We start from the raw sequence: 16,653 nt of genomic DNA, 5'->3' as shown, positions 1-16,653 counted from the left end.
CTTGTTGCCCACTGCCTTTCTGTCCTTAGCCCATGGCAAAGAGGAAGAGCTCTGTGAGTTGGAAAGTGAGGTGATTGAGTGCCACATCATTCGATTCTGCAGCCCGATGATGCAGAAAACAGCCTATGAGCTGTGGCTGAAAGACCAGAAGAAAGCCATGCACTTGAAATGTGCCCACTTTCTGGAAGAAAACGCCCACAGGTGTGGCCACTGCCGAAGTGGAGACTTCGTCCCCTTTCATCACTTTGCAGTGGACATCCGGCTCAACACTTTGGACTTGGATACCATTAGGAAGATGGCTAAGTCCCATGGATTTCAAGGTAAACTTTCTTCATTCCTAATTAGTCCTAACTATAACTGGGGAACGTGGAGACAAGACCTAGAAGAAGTGGGTCTGGACCATGAGGATTTCAAGTCCTCTGCAGGCTTGGGCACCACGAATGATGAGACGTGAGCAGCGTAGGTCAGCAGGGCAGGAAGTTGGGGAGTATACATGTAGCTGAGTTGGCAGAACCAATCTCACTGTGAGACTGTCAGGGAGGGTTCGGGGGTAAGGACTCTGGCAAAATGGGGTTTGACCAGAGCCCAAATTAAAATGTCCAAAGGAATAAAACAGACCCAGCTTCATTCGCACCAAGGGATGGAATCCAAGGAGGGTAGTGGGTAGGGAGCGGGGTCTAACATGAAGTGGGGGGGAGAGCAAGATCCGAGAGGGAGTGGTGTTTCTTGGCAGGTAAAATGTTGATGCTCTGTCTAGTTTGAAACAAGGTTCCAGTGGAAAAAATGTATGAGTGGGAGAGAATTAGCCAGGACTAAGCATGTCAGGGCCCCCAGAAAAGAGGGCTTGGGTTTAGGACAGGGATTCAAGACCATCTGAAATGCAAGTAAGAAAGTTACAAACTGATAGCACAAACTGTCCACATGATCTGGGAAAACGTAGTAAGGATTCAAGGGGCATAAGGGCCCAGGGACTCAGTTACTGCAGGCACGATGGATGTCAGATTTAGGGCAGCAGCGCCAACTCCAGCTCTCATTCGGGGGTGGCCAGGGAACACCCGGTGGACTTCCTGCCCTAGTCACAGGGTCTCCATGATTATGACTAATTCTGGTCAGGAAAACAGGCTACACATAGAGGACTCCTATCTTATAAGTATATGAAAAATTGGGAAAGAATGTATGTAAAGTGCCCAGCATATAGTAGGTACAAATAAATATTTTTTCTCATTCTTCCTCTATTTTACCTGCATTCTCATTTCATTCTCTTGTCAACCCTCCAAGGTAGAGGGTTATTTTCATTTTATAGATAAGAAAATTGATGTTCTGGAAGATTAGATAACTTGCCCAGTGCCACAGAGCAAGTAATAGACTTTATTCACTCCCAGGTCAGTCTAATTCCTGAGTTCATGCTCTACCATTACACTTGAGCTTCCCAAAGCACAGGACTGGATTTTAGGTAATACTGGCCAAGGAGACTGGAAGAGGTCCATAGATAAAGCATTAGGTATGAATCAGAGAGTAAGGAAGGTGATTCCTTTGCAATACTTGATCAGGGAGAAAGCAGCTTTGTCCTGTGATTTAAGCCTATAATTGACACTGCACTAACATTTGCCAATCTCCCCTTTTAAAAAAAGAGAAATCAGGCTTTAAGTTCAGAGCCTTAGGGTCTATATATATAAAGAGAGTCTATACATGAAGGTTTCAAGTTTCTGAGGGTGTGGGCACAAAGATAATGAGATTCAGCAGTAGTCTCATCCCACTGGGGCAGGAAGATGTCAGAGAGATGGACATGTAGATGAACCTAGTGTTTTTTACTAGTAGTTACTACATTTCCCCTCATGCAGTATATTTTTTCCAAAATTGGAAAAGTGTTATTATTATTATACTATTAGTGGTATACATGTAACATGATGTTGAAATTGAAATTTGTACCAAGCACCAAGATACAATGGATGTTGAAATCCAAAGTGAGGTAAATAGATTGATGTACAGACTCTATAAAAGAAATAGCTGAGAATCATTTATAATATTGGATCCTTCATCCACATTCAAGATGTAAAAATGAGGAATAGTGTGGAGAGGGCCAGGATTTGTGGAGAGATTTGGCAAGAACTGAGAAGGTACTGTGTACCTTCCTCAAGTGGGTTGCTTCCTTTATCACCTCAGTGCTAGGAAGATGTCTTCCTTGGAATCAGTTAGATTACACAGAAGACGTCACACCTAATGAGGCCAGAGTGGCCTGTGGCTGCACCAGGATCAAATCAACCTTCCCTCCCAGAGCTTGGGAAAGGATGTGTGAGGGTTTCCTATAAATCAGATATAACTCACCTGGGAGAAAAAGCCAGCCTGGCATCATTTTAAGTTGTTCCCAAGAGTACCCCTAGGAGTGTGAGAAGACCTCTAGTAGTGGGCTGCTAGAATAAAACAGGCACCAAGAGGGCAGGCGATGGAGAGCTGAAGAGGATGCCTGACTGGATCAAGGGATCTTCAGTGAAGGATCCCGACACAGGGCCATAGTCAAGGCACCAATGAAAGCATTAATAGGAGAGAGTCAACTGACAGAGATAAGAGAAAAGGGAAAGAATACACTAAGTCCGCATTATACGGACCTTCAAGTTGTGAACTTTCAAAGATGTGAACGTGCATTCGCATGTCCAGTCATGTAAGTTAGTTCACGTGTCTGGCGTACATTGTCATGTGTGCATCCTCTACAAGTGGTGGTGCTTTTGTGTACTTTACAGTACTGTATAGAGTACAGTAGTACAGTGTCTTTATTACAAGCCCAGGATGTCCAGAAGCAAGCATAAAAGCAGCAGTGATGTAGCTGGTACTACTGTACTTTTCAAGATACTGTACTGTAAGATTAAAAATGCTTTACTTTTGTGTTTGCTTTTTATGTATTACTTGTGTGAAAAGTATTATAAACTTATTACAGTACAGTACTATACAGATGATTGTGTTAGTTGGGTACCAAGGCTAACTTTGTTGGACTTACGAACAAATTGGACTTGAACGTATTCTCCGAATGGAACTCATTCGTATGTAGGGGACTTACTGTATTCCAGACTCTGTGGGATCAGTGAGTCTTATTTTATATACACATTATATATATAAATAAATTATATATAAACTACATATATTATATATGTATGTTTTAATTATTTATTTGGTGAGGGGTAAAATCAGCTGGCAGTTAGCAGACAGTTCAGCCTGAGTAGTTCGTTGGTCTTAAGCAGGCTGGCTAGGGCCACCAAAGGAAACAACTCCAGTTATTTCAGGTTCTCCAATGTTCCTTAACCATTTGACTCTGGGGCATATGTTACCAGATATCTCTAAGTCATATCTACTGATGTCCTTTCAACAGAACCTCCACCTGAGTGAGACCAGGGCTTGGCTATTTCCCTTATAATTTTTCACCTATTTAAAAGAGTATCAACTAGACATCTTCACATAAAGACATTTTTTAGATTTCCTGAAAGTTTTACCATAAAAGCAATAGTCCCATGACCTACTGCCCTGCATATGTATCTTCAATATTTCTTCTCAGGGGCAAACATTTTTAACTTAGCTGTTCCCTCTAGTCATTACTTCCATATACTAAGTGGTATGTTAATGCTGCCTTTTTAAAAATCAAATTTGACATCATCTGTTTTAGTCTTGCTATGGTAGGTAAGGATTTAACTCTATTACACCACTCTTGGGCACCTCTCCTCCAATATTGTTATAGAACTATCATTAGATAAATCAATCAAGTATTTACATTATTAAGACTATGAAAATGCTGTCCATTAGAGAACTAAGTAGTAATATACTGTGAATAGATTTCTTATTTTTAATTTAATTTTATTTATTTTTTATACAGCAGGTTCTTATTAGTCATCAATTATATATCAGTGTATACATGTCAATCCCAATCGCCCAATTCATCACACCACCATCCCCACCCACCTGCAGCTTTCCCCCCTCGGTGTCCATACGTTTGTTTTCTACATCTGTGTCTCAACTTCTGCCCTGCAAACCGGTTCATTGGTACCATTTTTCTAGGTTCCACATACCTGCGTTAATATACGATATTTGTTTTTCTCTTTCTGACTTACTTCACTCTGTATGACAGTCTCTAGATCCATCCATGTCTCAACAAATGACCCAATTTCATTCCTCTTAATGGCTGAGTAATATTCCATTGTATATATGTACCACAACTTTATCCATTTGTCTGTCGATGGGCATTTAGGTTGCTTCCATGACCTGGCTATTGTAAATAGTGCTGCAGTGAACATTGGGGTGCATGCATCTTTTTGAATTATGGTTTTCTCTGGGTATATGCCCAGTAGTGGGATTGCTGGGCCATATGGTAGTTCTATTTTTACTTCTCTAAGGAACCTCCATACTGTTCTCCATAGTGGCTGTATCAATTTACATTCCCACCAACAGTGCAAGAGGGTTCCCTTTTCTCCACATCCTATCCAGCACTTGTTGTTTGTAGGTTTTCTGGTGATGCCCATTCTAACTGGTGTGAGGTGATCCTCATTGTAGTTCTGATTTGCATTTCTCTAATAATTAGTGATGTTGAGCAGCTTTTCATGTGCTTCTTGGCCATCTGTATGTCTTCTTTGGAGAAATGTCTATTTAGGTCTTCTGCCCATTTTTGGATTGGGTTGTTTGTTTCTTTAATATTGAGCTGCATGAGCTGTTTATATATTTTGGAGATTAATCCTTTGTCTGCTGATTTGTTTGCAAAAGTTTTCTCCCATTCTGAGGGTTGTCTTTTCATCTTGTTTATGGTTTCCTTTGCTGTGTAAAGGCTTTGAAGTTTCATTAGGTCCCATTTCTTTATTTTTGGTTTTATTTCCATTACTCTAGGAGGTGGGTCAAAAAATATCGTGCTGTGATTTATGTCAAAGAGTGTTCTTCCTATGTTTTCCTCTAAGAGTTTTATAGTGTCTGGTCTTACATTTAGGTCTCAAATCCATTTTGATTTTATTTTTGTGTATGGTGTTAGGGAGTGTTCTAATTTCATTCTTTTACATGTAGCTGTCCAGTTTTCCCAGCACCACTTATTGAAGAGACTGTCTTTTCTCCATTGCATATCCTTGCTTCCTTTGTCATAGATTATTTGACCATAGGTGCATGGGTTTATCTCTGGGATTTCTACCTTGTTCCATAGATCTATGTTTCTGTTTTTGTGCCAGTACCATATTGTCCTGATTACTGTAGCTTTGTAGTATAGTCTGAAGTCAAGGAGTCTGATTCCTGCCACTCCGTTTTTTTCCCTCAAGACTGCTTTGGCTATTCGGGGTCTTTTGTGTTTCCATACAAATTTTAAGAGTTTTTGTTCTAGTTCCATAAAAAATGCCATTGGTAGTTTGATAGGGATTGCATTGAATCTGTAGATTGCTTTGGGTAGTAGAGTCATTTTCACAATATTGATTCTTCCAATCCAAGAACATGGTACATCTCTCCATCTGTTTGTATCATCTTTAATTTCTTTCATCAGTGTCTTATAGTTTTCAGCATACAGATCTTTTGTCTCCCTAGATAGGTTTATTCCTAGGTATTTTATTCTTTTTGTTGCAATGGTAAATGGGAGTGTTTCCTTAATTTCTCTTTCAGATTTTTCGTCATTAGTGTATAGGATTGCAAGAGATTTCTGTGCATTAATTTTGTATCCTGCAACTTTACCAAATTCATTTGTTAGCTCTAGTAGTTTTCTGGTAGCATTTTTAGGATTCTCTATGTATAGTATCATGTCATCTGCAAACAGTGACAGTTTTACTTCTTCTTTTCCAATTTGTATTCCTTTTATTTCTTTTTCTTCTCGGATTGCCATGGCTAGGACTTCCAAAACTATGTTGAATAATAGTAGTGAGAGTGGACATTCTTGTCTTGTTCCTGATCTTAGAAGAAATGCTTTCAGTTTTTCACCATTGAGAATGATGTTTGCTGTGGGTTTGTCATATATGGCCTTTAATATGTTGAGATAGGTTCCCGCTATGCCCACTTTCTGGAGAGTTTTTATCATAAATCGGTGTTGAATTTTGTCAAAAGCTTTTTGTGTGTCTATTGAGATGATCATATGGTTTTTATTCTTCAGTTTGTTAATATGGTGTGTCACATTGATTGATTTGCATATATTGAAGAATCCTTGCATCCCTGCAATAAATCCCACTTGATCATGGTGTATGATCCTTTTATTGTATTGTTGGATTCTGTTTGCTAGTATTTTGTTGAGGATTTTTGCATCTATATTCATCAGTAATATTGGTCTGTAATTTTCTTTTTTTGTAGTATCTTTGTCTGGTTTTGGTATCAGGGTGATGGTGGCCTCGTAGAATGAGTTTGGGAATGTTCCTTCCTCTGCAATTGTTTGGAAGAGTTTGAGAAGGATGGGTGTTAGCTCTTCTCTAAATGTTTGATAGAATTCACCTGTGAAGCCATCTGGCCTGGACTTTTGTTGTTTGGAAGATTTTTAATCACAGTTTCAATTTCATTCCTTGTGATTGGTCTGTTCATATTTTCTGTTTCTTCCTGGTTCAGTCTTGGAAGGTTATACCTTTCTAAGAATTGGTCCATTTCTTCCAGGTTGTCCATTTTATTGTCATAGAGTTGCTTGTAGTAGTCTCTTAGGATGCTTTGTATTTCTGCAGTGTCTGTTGTAATTTCTCCTTTTTCATTTCTAATTTTATTGATTTGAGTCCTCTCCCTCTTTTTCTTGATGAGTCTGGCTAATGGTTTACCAATTTTGTTTATCTTCTCAAAGAACCAGCTTTTAGTTTTATTGATCTTTGCTATTGTTTTCTTTGTTTCTATTTCATTTATTTCTGCTCTGATCTTGATGATTTCTCTCCTTCTGCTAACTTTGGGTTTTGTTCGTTCTTCTTTCTGTAGTTCCTTTAGGTGTAAGGTTAGATAGTTTATTTGAGATTTTTCTTGTTTCTTGAGGTAAGCTTGTATAGCTATAAACTTTCCTCTTAGAACTGCTTTTGCTGCATTCCATAGGTTTTGGATCATCGTGTTTTCATTGTCATTTGTCTCTAGGTATTTTTTGATTTCCTCTCTGATTTGTTCAGTGATCTCTTGGTTATTTAGTAACGTATTGTTTAGCCTCCATGTGTTTGTGTTTTTTACGTTTTTTTTCCCTGTAATTCATTTCTAATCTCATAGTGTTGTGGTCAGAACAGATGCTTGATATGATTTCAATTTTCTTAAATTTACCGAGGCTTGATTTGTGACCCAAATGTGATCTATCCTAGAGAATATTCCATGCGCACTTGAGAAGAAAGTGTAATCTGTTTTTGGGTGGAATGTCCTATAAATATCAATTAAATCTATCTGGTCTATTGTGTCATTTAAAGCTTCTGTTTCCATATTTATTTTCATTTGGGATGATCTGTCCATTGGTGTAAGTGAGGTGTTAAAGTCCCCCACTATTATTGTATTACTGTAGATTTCCTCTTTTATAGCTATTAGCAGTTACCTTATGTATTTAGGTGCTCCTATGTTGGGTGTATATATATTTATAATTGTTATATCTTCTTCTTGGATTGATCCCTTGATCATTACGTAGTGTCCTTCCTTGTCTCTTGTAACATTCTTTATTTTAAAGTCTATTTTATCTGATAGGAGTATTGCTACTCCAACTTTCTTTTGATTTCCATTGGCATGGAATAACTTTTTCCATCCCCTCACTTTCAGTCTGTATGTGTCCCTAGGTCTGAAGTGGGTCTCTTGTAGACAGCATATATATGGGTCTTGTTTTTGTATCCATTCAGCAAGACTGTGTCTTTTGGTTGGAGCATTTAATCCATTAACGTTTAAGGTAATTATTGATATTATGTTCCTATGACTGTTTTCTTAATTGTTTTGGGTTTGTTTTTGTAGGTCCTTTTCTTCTCTTGTGTTTCCCACTTAGAGAAGTTCCTTTAGCATTTGTTGTAAAGCTGGTTTGGTGGTGCTAAATTCTCTTAGCTTTTGCTTGTCTGTAAAGCTTTTGATTTCTCCATCGAATCTGAATGAGATCCTTGCCAGGTAGAGTAATCTTGGTTGTAGGTTCTTCCCTTTCATCTCTTTAAGTATGTCATGGCACTCCCTTCTGGCTTGTAGAGTTTCTGCTGAGAAATCAGCTGTTAACCTTATGGGGGTTCCCTTGTATGTTATTTTTCATTTTTCCTTTGCTACTTTCAATAATTTTTCTTTGCCTTTAATTTTTGCCAATTTGATTACTATCTGTCTTGGTGTGTTTCTCCTTGGGCTTATCCTGTATGGGACTCTCTGCACTTCGTGGACTTGGGTGGCTATTTCCTTTCCCATGTTAGGGAAGTTTTCGACTATAATCTCTTCAAATATTTTCTCTGGTCCTTTCTCTCTCTCTTCTCTTTCTGGGACCCTTATAATGCAAATGTTGTTGCGTTTAATGTTGTCCCAGAGGTCTGTTAGGCTGTTTTCATTTATTTTCATTCTTTTTTCTTTATTCTGTTCCGCAGCAGTGAATTCCACCTTTCTGTCTTCCAGGTCACTTATCCGTTCTTCTGCCTCGGTTATTCTGCTATTGATTCATTCTAGTGTAGTTTTCATTTTAGTTGTTGTATTGTTCATCTCTGTTTGTTTGTTCTTTAATTCTTCTAGGTCTTTGTTATACATTTATTGCATCTTCTCGATCTTTGCCTCCATTCTTTTTCTGAGGTCTTGGATCATCTTCACTATCATTATTCTGAATTGTTTTTGTGGAAGGTTGCCTATCTTCACTTCATCTAGTTGTTTTTCTGGGGTTTTATCTTGTTCTTTCATCTGGTACATAGCCCTCTGCCTTTTCATCTTGTCTCTTTCTGTGAATGTGTTTTTTTCCCCACAGGCTGCAGGATTGTAGCTCTTCTTGCTTCTGCTGTCTGCCCTCTGGTGGATGAGGCTATCTAAGAGGCTTATGTAAGTTTCCTGATGGGAGGGACTGGTGGTGGGTAGAGCTGACTGTTGCTCTGGTGGGCAGAGTTCAGTAAATCTTTAATCCACTTGACTGCTATGAGTGGGGCTGGGTTCCCTCCCTGTTGGTTGTTTGGCCTGAGGCAACCCAACACTGAAGACTACCTGGGCTCTTTGATGGGGCTAATGACAGACCCTGGGAGGGCTCATGCCAAGGAGTACTTCCCAGAACTGCTGCCAGTGCCCTTGTCCCCACAGTGAGCCACAGCCACCTGCTGCCTGTGCAGGAGACCCTCCAACACTAGCAGGTAGGTCTGGTTCAGTCTCCCCTGGGGTCACTGCTTCTTCCCGTGGGTCCCGATGCGCACACTACTTTGTGTGTGCCCTACAAGTTTGGGGTCTCTGTTTTCCCCAGTCCTGTCTAAGTCCTGCAATCAATTCCCACTAGGCTTCAAAGTCTGATTCTCTAGGAATTCCTCCTCCTGTTGCCAGACCCCCAGGTTGGGAAGCCTGACGTGGGGCTCAGAACCTTCACTCAAGTGGGTGGACTTCTGTGGTATAAGTGTTCTCCAGTCTGTGAGTTGCCCACCCAGCAGTTATGGGATTTGATTTTACTGAGATTGCGCCCCTCCTACCATCTCATTGTGGCTTCTCCTTTGTCTTTGGATGTGGGGTATCTTTTTTGGTGAGTTCCAGTGTCTTCCTGTTGATGATTGTCCAGCAGCTACTTGTGATTCTGGTGTTCTCACAAAAGGGAGTGAGAGCATGTCCTTCTACTCCACCATCTTGGTTTCTCTTCGTGAATAGATTTCTTAACAGAAGTTTATTTTTCCTAGAGTTTCTAGGAAAGTTCTTTTTTTGCAATGTCTTCTTTATAATATCCTGCTTCAATCTTGGCTGGACAGTCTGTCCATTACCCCTGAATCTCCCAAAGTGTGAGGTATGCTTTTTTTTTTAATATTTATTTTTATTTTATTTTATTATATTTTTGGCTGCATTGGGTCTTTGTTGCTGTGTGCAGGCCTTCTCTAGTTGCGGCGAGTGGGTCTACTCTTTGTTGCAGTGCACTGGTTTCTCATTGTGGTGGCTACTCTTGTTGTGGAGCACTGGCTCTAGAGCACAGGCTCAGTAGTTGTGGCTCACAGGCTTAGTTGCTCTACGGTATGTGGGATCTTCCTGGACCAGGGCTCAAACCCATGTCCCTGCATTGGCAGGCAGATTCTTAACCACTGTGCCACCAGGGAAGTCCATGAGGTATGCTTTTAAGAAATGCTGGAGAAGGACATATCATAAGAGGTTCAAGGACACAGCATTAGCTATGAATCAGATAGTGAGGAAGTTGCTTACCTTTTCAATTCTCTACCAATCCTCATGTCCTTCCTAAAAACTTATTTTCTGACTCTTGATCCATTCCAAGGATCGACAGCCCGTGGGCTCCCTCCTGGGCTCTTGCTCCACCTAATTCTTCTTGCTCCACTCCTCTCATTCCTTGATCTTCTTGACATGTGGTGAAATCTCATTTAATGTTTCATTTACTCATTCAGCAAATATTTATTGGGTTTCTGATATGTGTCAGACAGTGCCCTAGGCATCTTAGATGCATCAGGGAACAAAACAGCATTCTATTGGGGAGAAGCAAACAATGGAGAGAAAACATTAACAAAGAAGTAAATTCTATAATATGTATAAGTGATCCCAAGGAGAAAACCAGAAAAGAATGTTGGGTAGGGCAAGGGAGATTACGAGTGCAGAGTCATTAGGGTAGCCCTCAGTGAGAGGTAAGATTCATGGAAAGGCAAAGGAAATGAGGGATTTTATTGTATGGATGGCTGGGGAAGAGCATTCTAGGCAGAGGGGAGGGCCAGAGTAATGGCCCTAAGATAGGAATTGACCCCTTCCATTCTGTATATTGTGAGTTTATGCTTTCAAAAATTATTTTATTCTTGTTTTTATGGGGTAAAATGTGCTGGACCTGGAGCTCAAGAGATAAATAAGAGAGGTGAGTTTTTCATCTTGAACTTGAAGTCTTATTTCTGAGTCTTTGAAACCACAGGTGAGCAAGTACTATCTTTGCTTTTCTCCTTTCTTCTGAGAACCTACAAGCATTCCGTATATTTCTTTTCTTTTGATTTTTACAGATCCTCTTTGAAGTAGGGAACTTTTAATATATTTCCTTCATAAATGAAGAAAATTGAGACCTAAAAATAATATGATTCACTCAAGGGGTAAATGATATGACAAAAATCATATCTTATGTATCCTGACTTTATTTGCTTTATTTGGCCAATATTGCTTTTCTCTGCATCTCATTCTATCACTATTACAATTTGAAATATAAAACAAAACATATAGGATGCTGAAGAAGGAATAGCATTTTATTTATTTTGTTTTATTTATTTATTTATTTATTTATTTATTATTATTATTATTTTTGCTGTACACGGGCCTCTCACTGTTGTGGCCTCTCCCATTGTGGAGCACAGGCTCCGGACGCGCAGGCCCAGCGGCCATGGCTCACGGGCCCAGCTGCTCCGCGGCATGTGGGATCTTCCTGGACCGGGGCACGAACCCGTGTCCCCTGCATTGGCAGGCGGACTGTCAACCACTGAGCCACCAGGGAAGCCCAGCATTTTATTTTTAATCATTGATTTTTTCCCCCCAAAAAACACGCATTTATTGAGTATCTATTTTGTGTCAGGCAGTGATCTAGGCATTGAGGATATAGTGGTGAAAATGGCAGACGTGTCTATTCTCATATATTGAATTTTAATAGAGGCTGATAGACAATAAACAATTAATAGAAGCATCAGGAGAACTTGGAGGCCTTGAGAAATATTCTGAATTTTATTCCAAATGGATTAGAACGCATTAGAAAAGTATTGATTAGAATTAGTATTGGCTGCATATAACAAGGACCCAGCTAGAGTGGCTTAAATTTATTATTAAAGTTCCTAAGGGGCCTCCCTGGTGGCGCAGTGGTTGGGAGTCCGCCTGCCGATGCAGGGGATACGGGTTCGTGCCCCGGTCTGGGAGGATCCCATATGCCGCGGAGCGGCTGGGCCCGTGAGCCATGGCCGCTGGGCCTGCGCATCCGGAGCCTGTGCTCCGCAACGGGAGAGGCCACAGCAGTGAGAGGCCCGCATACCGCAAAAAGAAAAAAAAAAAAAAAAAAAAAAAAAAAGTTCCTAAATGTATTTCTCTCTATGTAAAATGCTTGTCTCATCACTGGAACTGGTATGGAGGCTTCATGATCATCAGAGATCCTTGGTTCAAAATGGTAGCTGGAGTTCCAGACATCATGTTCACATTTAACACTAGAAGGAGGAGAAAAGAAACCAAAAAATGAAAGGGATGCCCCTTCCTTTTTCAATAGTTTTCTAGAATTCTTCCTACCCAATACTCCCCTTATATCTCAAGGACCAATACAATACAATACAATACAATACGTCACATGGCTATATATCCAGTTGCAAGGGAGGTTGGAAAATGTAGCTTCCCCAAGTAAAATTGAGTTCTATTACTAAGGAGAAAAGGAACAATGGAAGTTGAGATAGGAAACAAGCAGTTTCTGCCACTGAGATCTGAATCACTTTTTAAAAATTATTATTTATTTATTTTTGGCTGCATTGGGTCTTCATTGCTGTGCATGGGCCTTTTTTTTTTTTGTCTCTAGTTGTGGCGAGTGGGGGCTACTCTTCATTGCGATGCATGGGGTTCTCATTGCAGTGGCTTCTCTCATTGCGGTGGCTTCTCTCATTGTGGAGCATGGGGTCTAGAGCTCAGGCTCAGTAGTTGTGACACATGGGCTTAGTTGCTCTACAGCATGTGGGATCTTCCCGGACCAGGGCTCGAACCAGTGTCCCCTGCATTGGCAGGTGGATTCTTAATCACTGCACCACCAGGGAAGTCCTGAATCATGTTTTTAAAAACTTACTCTGCCTTCTTTATAGAAAACAGATTGAAGAGGATAGGAATAGGAGGGAGATCATTTTTTCACACGTGCCTAGATGAAATTTGGTGATGGACTAGGGTGGTGCTATAGAGAAGATGGACAGAAGAAGACGGATTCAGATATGTATTGGAGTAGACATAATGGGACTTTCTGATGGACTGAATGGGGATAAGGGTGAGGGAAAGAAAAGAATCAAGCACATTGTCTAGGTTTTTGCCTTGAGGAGATGAATATGGCAGTGATGCCTTGAGAAATGAATACGGCAGTGATGCTGACTAAGACAGGCAAAACGTTGGTGGATATAGGTTTATGGAAAAGAGATTCAAGAGTTCGGTTTAGATCATTTTAATTTTGCAATTAGGCATCCACGTGGTAGCTGCCAAGGAGACACTTGGATATATGAGTCAGTAGGTAAGGGTTGATGTCAGGTCTTAAAGATGTAAAACCAAAAGTCATTGTCATGTGGGTAGAATTTAAAGTCATGGGCAGGTGAAATTATCTAGGGAGAAATTTGGATGGAGAAAAGAGCCCACTGTCAAACTGAGGCTTACCAAAATTTGGAACATTGAGAGAGGAGTAGGAGCCAGTAAAGTGAGCAACCAATGAGGGAGGGAAACAAGGGAACGGGTATTATGAAAGCCGGTGAAAAAAGGGAGTGGTCAGTTGTTGTAAATGCTGCCAAGAGGTGTAATAAGATGCAGACAAAGTTGTAACCTTTGGATTTAGCAACTTGGTTGTCACTGGTAACCCTGACAAGAAAGTTTTAGAGGAATAGGAGGATAAAGGCATAATTCAATTTATTCAGCCTCTAGTCACTAGAGATAAACTGGACAGCAGGCTATGAGAGGTGGGCAAATTAATCCTTATACAGTGTGATAAAGGATGATGATAGAGGTCTGCATGGGGTCAATGGGCACACACAAGTTGAGGCACTAATTCTATGGGGCAAGGGCACAGAAAGCTTTCAGAAAAAGGTGATAAGTATCAATATGAATTTTATAAATTAAAAGATCTGTGGAGTAATGCATTCACCTTGGAGTCAGGAGACTTCCATTACGAACAGATATATGATCTGAGACAAGTCCCTTCCCCTCTTTAGGATTCTTCCTTCTCCCTGAATGGAGAAGTGGCTAGATTTCAACAATCCTCATTTGTTTTCTGTTTTAAGATCATTATGGAATTTTCTAACCTATTGAAGTCTAGATAGACTGAAGGTTTTAAATTCAAGGCTCTCAGCCCTTAAGTTAGCCCTTTGGGGTATTCCATTAATTGTCTGTATTTCTCCATTAGAAGCTGACATCGCTTTCTTCAGCATCATTAATTCCTAGTTTGAATTACTGCAGGGTAAATTATTTAGGATAATATTATCATCTAAAACAAACCCCAACATTTCAGTGGGCTAACACCGTCGAATGACAGTTTTTTTCTGCCCAGGTAATGATCCAATGAGAATGTTGTCAAATAGCCTTGAACACAGTCAGTCAGGGACACAGCCTCACTGACTATGTTGTAGATTTGCTATCCCTTAGATCCCCACAATTAATTTGTTTTCCTGTGGAAGGAGAAGGTGGTGAAGATATCTAACCATCTCAATTCAGAGGTGACATATATTTCTTCTGATGGAATCCCATTTTCAAACTAAACACATGTCTTCACTTAAGATGCACTGGGGACTGGAAAATGTAGATCCTGGCTGGGCAACAACAACTTTGTCGTGGAAGGGGAACAGGAAGCTTCAGTGGACACCAGACATCTCTGCCACATGAACATTTCAATGACCCATACAACTCACTTGTTTGTTTATTTTCCAGCTGAAGAAAAGATCACCTTTTCCAGAATAGAGACTTCTAAGAGATCTGAAATATTTTCTGAAAATCTCAGGTACAGGCTTCTATAATTGTTTAGGAGGTAGAGCATGAACAACTGGCATTAAATTCAGAACACTGTTAGAATCATTTTTCTGGCCAGTACTCTGGGTCTTTTAGGCACAAATCAGAGGGTGTGTGTGGTGAGTTTGGTCAGTAGTTACGTAATGGAGTGGGAACCTATGGGCCCTTCCCAGGACAGACCCCCTCCCCCATATCCTCTGCTGTAGCTCCTCTTTGGGTTTGTTTTGTTTTGTTTTGTTTTAAATATTTATTTACATATTTCGTTGCACTGGGTCTTAGTTACAGCAGGTGGGCTCCTCAGTTGTGGCATGCGGGATCTTTCGTTGCGGCAAGCAGGCTCTTCATTGTGGTGTGCGGGCTTCTCTCTAGTTGTGGCACACAGGCTCCAGAGCACATGGGCTCAGTAGTTGCAGCATATAGGCTCCTTAGTTGTGACAGGCGGGCTCCTTAGTTATGGCTCACCAGCTCCTTAGTTGCAGCATGCATGCATGTGGGATCTAGCTTCCTGATCAGGGATCAAAACCGGACCCCCTGCATTAGGAATGCAGAGTCTTAACCACTGCACCATCAGGGAAGTCCCTGTAGCTCCTCTTTGAAGTACCTAGATAATAGTATATGATGCACACTTCCTGAGTTGTTTTACAGATGCTAAAACCACCACCAAATGGAAGAAATCTACATTAGATTTTCTTACCTTGCTCTTTTATTTGTTTTTGAAGATATCTTCATATCAAACACTATACTACATCTACAAATTATTACTCCTATTTATTTCTGCATTTGGACAGTTCTGAAGAAATAAGAGAAAAGATCTTGAGTTTCTTTGACCTTATTATATCAAAAATGAGGACATCTGAGAATGACATCATCCCTCTGGAATCTTGCCAGTGTGAGGAAATCCTAGAGATTGTCATCATGCCTCTGGCTCACCATTTTCTGGCTTTGGGAGAAAACAACAAAGCCTTATATTACTTCCTAGAACTTGCGTCTGCTTATCTCATCTTGGGTGATAATTATATGGTAAGCTGTTTCTGCCCAGATCCCCTCCACCTTTGAGACAGACCTACAGCCCACAGGACCAGAAAGAAAGCTCTAGTGTTTTTTTAAAAATTATTATTACTTCATGTTCTTGATTCTGAGCAGCAACCCCTTCTTTGAAAATCAAATTGCTCAGAAAGGAAATGGCCTGAGATTGTGAAGAAGTCAGAATAAACCACAACTAGCATTATACATCATTTAAAATACTGCCATCATTAGAAACTTGCTATGAATTGTCTACCTACATGGGACCCTGGTTTCAACTCTTCAGTTTCAGTAGAGTCTTCCTCAGTAATGTCCCAGCCGCATTTGCTCTCTGTCTTCCCCAAGTATCTGTCAGCACAAATACCTGTAGGTCTTTGAGTAAGCACAAATCTAGTTTTAGTCTTGTGATCCCTGAAGGGGCTCACTCACTTTGGTCTTCATGTAACTTGTGCTAAATTATCATACATACCTTTAGGCCACCAAAGCCCTAGTGAATATTTCTCTAGGATAATTGTAAATAACCTTCCAGGGCAATATGCCCTTAGAAATGTGGGGATTTGATACATATAATGAAATAAAAGAATTTATTTTTAAGTAAGTTGGGAAGCGCTGAGCTGAATAAAGCTAAACAGATTTTTGTACTACAGATATTTCAGGGTCTTAATATGCTAACATCCATAGAAATCTCCCAGAGGGTTGGGCTAGGACTGAGACATATTTTTTCTCTCAAACTTATTTGACCTTAGATCACTTTTCATAGAGCAGCTGGCTGACTAAGCTTCCACGAACTCACCTGAGGAAATGCCTTTCTGGGCAGAGCCTCCTACACCCGAGTAGCCATGGCTGCCACCCTTTATGCCTGCACTTGTGGACTGT

At 40.3% G+C, this 16,653-nt stretch overlaps 1 protein-coding gene across 1 annotated transcript in view; it reads left to right on the top strand.

The window, feature by feature from the left end:
- The window catches only part of ADCY10 (adenylate cyclase 10), a gene marked incomplete at its 3' end in the record, with an annotated part of 106,331 nt that overhangs the window by 66,459 nt on the left and 23,219 nt on the right, over positions 1 to 16,653 (top strand). Inside the window, exons 21-23 of the mRNA XM_081256265.1 lie at positions 30 to 320; positions 14,677 to 14,746; positions 15,543 to 15,774. Of these exons, the coding sequence (XP_081112391.1) occupies positions 30 to 320; positions 14,677 to 14,746; positions 15,543 to 15,774 (593 nt within the window). The remainder of the gene's footprint in view (positions 1 to 29; positions 321 to 14,676; positions 14,747 to 15,542; positions 15,775 to 16,653) is intronic.

This window comes from Mesoplodon bidens, assembly GCF_964165515.1.
Source record: "Mesoplodon bidens genome assembly, chromosome: 2".
In the NCBI taxonomy this organism is placed as follows: domain Eukaryota; kingdom Metazoa; phylum Chordata; class Mammalia; order Artiodactyla; family Ziphiidae; genus Mesoplodon; species Mesoplodon bidens.
This window is presented reverse-complemented; position numbering and strand designations above follow the sequence as displayed.